The following is a 3,123-nucleotide window of genomic DNA, read 5'->3' on the forward strand; positions in this document are numbered from 1 at the left end:
CTTCATCATATCTACATTAATGTTTCACCAGCTGGACTCAGGTCAGTTTCTCCTCATGTTCACTGAGATGCTGTCTCTGTCTGTACGTGCTTCATCATATCTACATTCATGTTATATTAATGTTTCACCAGCTGGACTCAGGTCAGTTTCTCCTCTTGTTCACTGAGATGCTGTCTCTGTCTGTACGTGCTTCATCATATCTACATTAATGTTTCACCAGCTGGACTCAGGTCAGTTTCTCCTCTTGTTCACTGAGATTATGTTTCTCTGTTTTCATGATTAATCATATTAACATTCTTTAAATGAATGTTATAACTATTAATGTTGTGTGTATGTATTAACATAAATGTTTAAACAGGTGGATTCAGGTCCGTTTCTCCTCATGTTTCGTGTTCACGGTAATAATCTTTCTGCCTTTTCCTGATTCATTATGAAACTAAATATGTACTTTATATTAATGCTGTATATATTAATGTTATATATATTGAAGTTAATATTTTAACAGGTGGACTCAGGTCAGTTTCTCAGTTTTCATGACTAATCATATATTAACATTCTTTAAATTAATCTTATAACTATTAATGTTCTGTGTATGTTGAAACAGGTGGAGTCAGGTCTCTTTCTGATGTTTCTCACGTTTCGTGTTCACGTACATTCAATGGTTCACGGTGGTGATGCATAATGGTATATATTAATGTTTCACCAGCTGGATTCAGGTCAGTTTCTCCTCATGTTTCGTGTTCACGGTAATAATCTTTCTGCCTTTTCCTGATTCATTATGAAACTAAATATGTACTTTATATTAATTCTGTATATATTAATGTTATATAAATTGAAGTTAATGTTTAAACAGGTGGATTCAGGTCAGTTTCTCCTCATGTTTCGTGTTCCTTGTGATGATTGTTCTGCTGGTTTATGACTAATTTCACATATATTAATGTCATGTTTCTCATTTTTCGTGTTCATTGCGATGATGCTTTTGCCTGTTTCTGATTCGTGATAGATATTTATCATTGACCTATACATTAATGTTAAAGCAGATATTTTAGTATCTGATTAATTAACTGTGAATTCATATTCTATGAATACACGTTTTAAATATGAATGTTAAATAAATGTGTGTTCTAAATATTCCAGTTTCCTTATTACTACTGTATATGTCAATGTGATATAAACTAATGTTATATCCTTTATTTAGATGTCAACAGGTTGGTTAGCTCTGTTGTTGTTGTTGTTGTTGACCTGAGGTCACAGCGTGTTGTTTGGTGGGGTCTCCTCATGACGTCAGCAGGGTTTAACGTGACCTCGTCCCTGACGCTGGTCGGTTTCTCCTCGATGTCTGGCCACAGCTCGCTCTTATTCTTCGTGTTTTTGTTGCTGTACCTCTTCGTGTTGTTCAGTGACTCTCTGGTGATTTATATCATCTGTTCGCAGCGAGCTCTTCACCGGCCCATGTTTGCTTTCGTGGCATCACTTCTGCTGAACTCTCTCACAGCCAGCACCGTGTTTTATCCCAAACTTCTGTCTGATCTGTTGCTGTCCGGCGCCGGCTTGGTGCAGGTGTCCCGGACTTTGTGTCTGTGCCAGGGTTTCTTTGTTTCCTCTCTTGGTGGAGCTAGCTTCTTGCTGTTGTCGGCCATGGCCTTTGACCGCTACCTGTCCATCTGCCACCCGATGCACTACGCTGTGCTGGTAACTCCTGCCAAGGTGGTGCTGATGCTGCTTCTCTGCTGGATGCTGCCTGCTATTCTAGGGGGAGTCTCAACGCTGCTGGCTAGCCGCTTACCGCTCTGCAGGGCGCATCTCGACAGGGCCTACTGCGACATCTACAGCATTGTGAGCCTGAGCTGCGGTGGTGCTGCAGCACAGCTGAGTGGAATATCCAGTCTGCTGAACACAGCAGTTATCATATTCCTGCCTGCCGCCTTCATTCTCTTCTCCTACGCTAGGATCCTCTTCATCTGCCTGCGGCGCTCACGTAGCTTCAGCAGCAAAGCTCTAGAAACCTGTCTTCCTCACCTGCTCGTCTTCTTTAACTATTCCATCGGCGTCTACTTAGATCTGATGCTTCGCCGCCTGCAGAGCAACCTAGAATCTGACACCACTCACATCACCTCCATTGTGATCCTGATAATACCCACTGTGCTGGACCCGGTGGTGTACGGACTGAAGTTAAAGGAGGTGTTCACGCATGTGAAGAGGCTGCTGAGCTGCCGCAGAGACAGCTGATCCCAACACTGTTTGATTGCCCCACACAAAGATCCATGTAGACAGAAGCATTTGCTGCACATCAGGAGAAACAGTGCGGCCCATATTCAGTTGATCACCACAATCATACCTGAGAGCGGGAAACATTTTCTAGGCCTCCTTCTCGGCTCCACGTCCCCATGGGCCATCCCCAAGAGGGTCCTGTCAACTTCTATATCTAATACAATATGAATAGGTGACATAAAAGAAAAGAACCAAAATGTATGAACAAATACAAAAACTAGAAAATAGAGAATAACAAACAAAATATTAGGAATACCGTCAATACCGTTTCGGTGCATAATATGTTTAAGGTACTAGAAGATTGTTTACTTATGTTAAACGTATATTTGAGTTTTGCATTTCTAAGGAAAAGGTTCCCAGAATTCTTCAAACATATTTAGTATTCCAGCGTGTGAGGTGGTCTACTAGGGGCCGTGGTGGTTGTACAGCCTGACCGCTGCAGGAAGGAAGGAGCTGTGGTATCTCTCTGAAACACCGTGGAGCAGCAGCCTCACTGAAGGAGCTGTGGTATCTCTCTGAAACACCGTGGAGCAGCAGCCTCACTGAAGGAGCTGTGGTATCTCTCTGAAACACCGTGGAGCAGCAGCCTCACTGAAGGAGCTGTGGTATCTCTCTGAAACACCGTGGAGCAGCAGCCTCACTGAAGGAGCTGTGGTATCTCTCTCTGAAACACCGTGAGCAGCAGCCTCACTGAAGGAGCTGTGGTATCTCTCCGTGAAACACCGTGGTTCAGCAGCCTCACTGAAGGAGCTGTGGTATTGTTAGTGAATTCTAGAACCCTGAAGGCAGGAGAGACTGAAAAGAGTCAAGGGAAGCTTATAAAAGTTAACAGCATTTAATTACACAAAAGAT

General features: G+C 42.8%; 1 protein-coding gene across 1 annotated transcript; it reads left to right on the forward strand.

Moving 5' to 3' along the window:
• Positions 1-1,278: 1,278 nt before the first annotated feature.
• On the forward strand, positions 1,279-2,229 carry LOC117443166 (olfactory receptor 6N2-like). Its single transcript, XM_034079117.1, has one exon. It carries the CDS (start codon positions 1,279-1,281, stop codon positions 2,227-2,229), a length of 951 nt encoding a protein of 316 aa, XP_033935008.1.
• The last annotated feature ends 894 nt before the right edge of the window (positions 2,230-3,123 follow it).

The sequence above is a fragment of the Pseudochaenichthys georgianus genome, unplaced genomic scaffold (genome assembly GCF_902827115.2).
Source record: "Pseudochaenichthys georgianus unplaced genomic scaffold, fPseGeo1.2 scaffold_549_arrow_ctg1, whole genome shotgun sequence".
NCBI lineage: Eukaryota > Metazoa > Chordata > Actinopteri > Perciformes > Channichthyidae > Pseudochaenichthys > Pseudochaenichthys georgianus.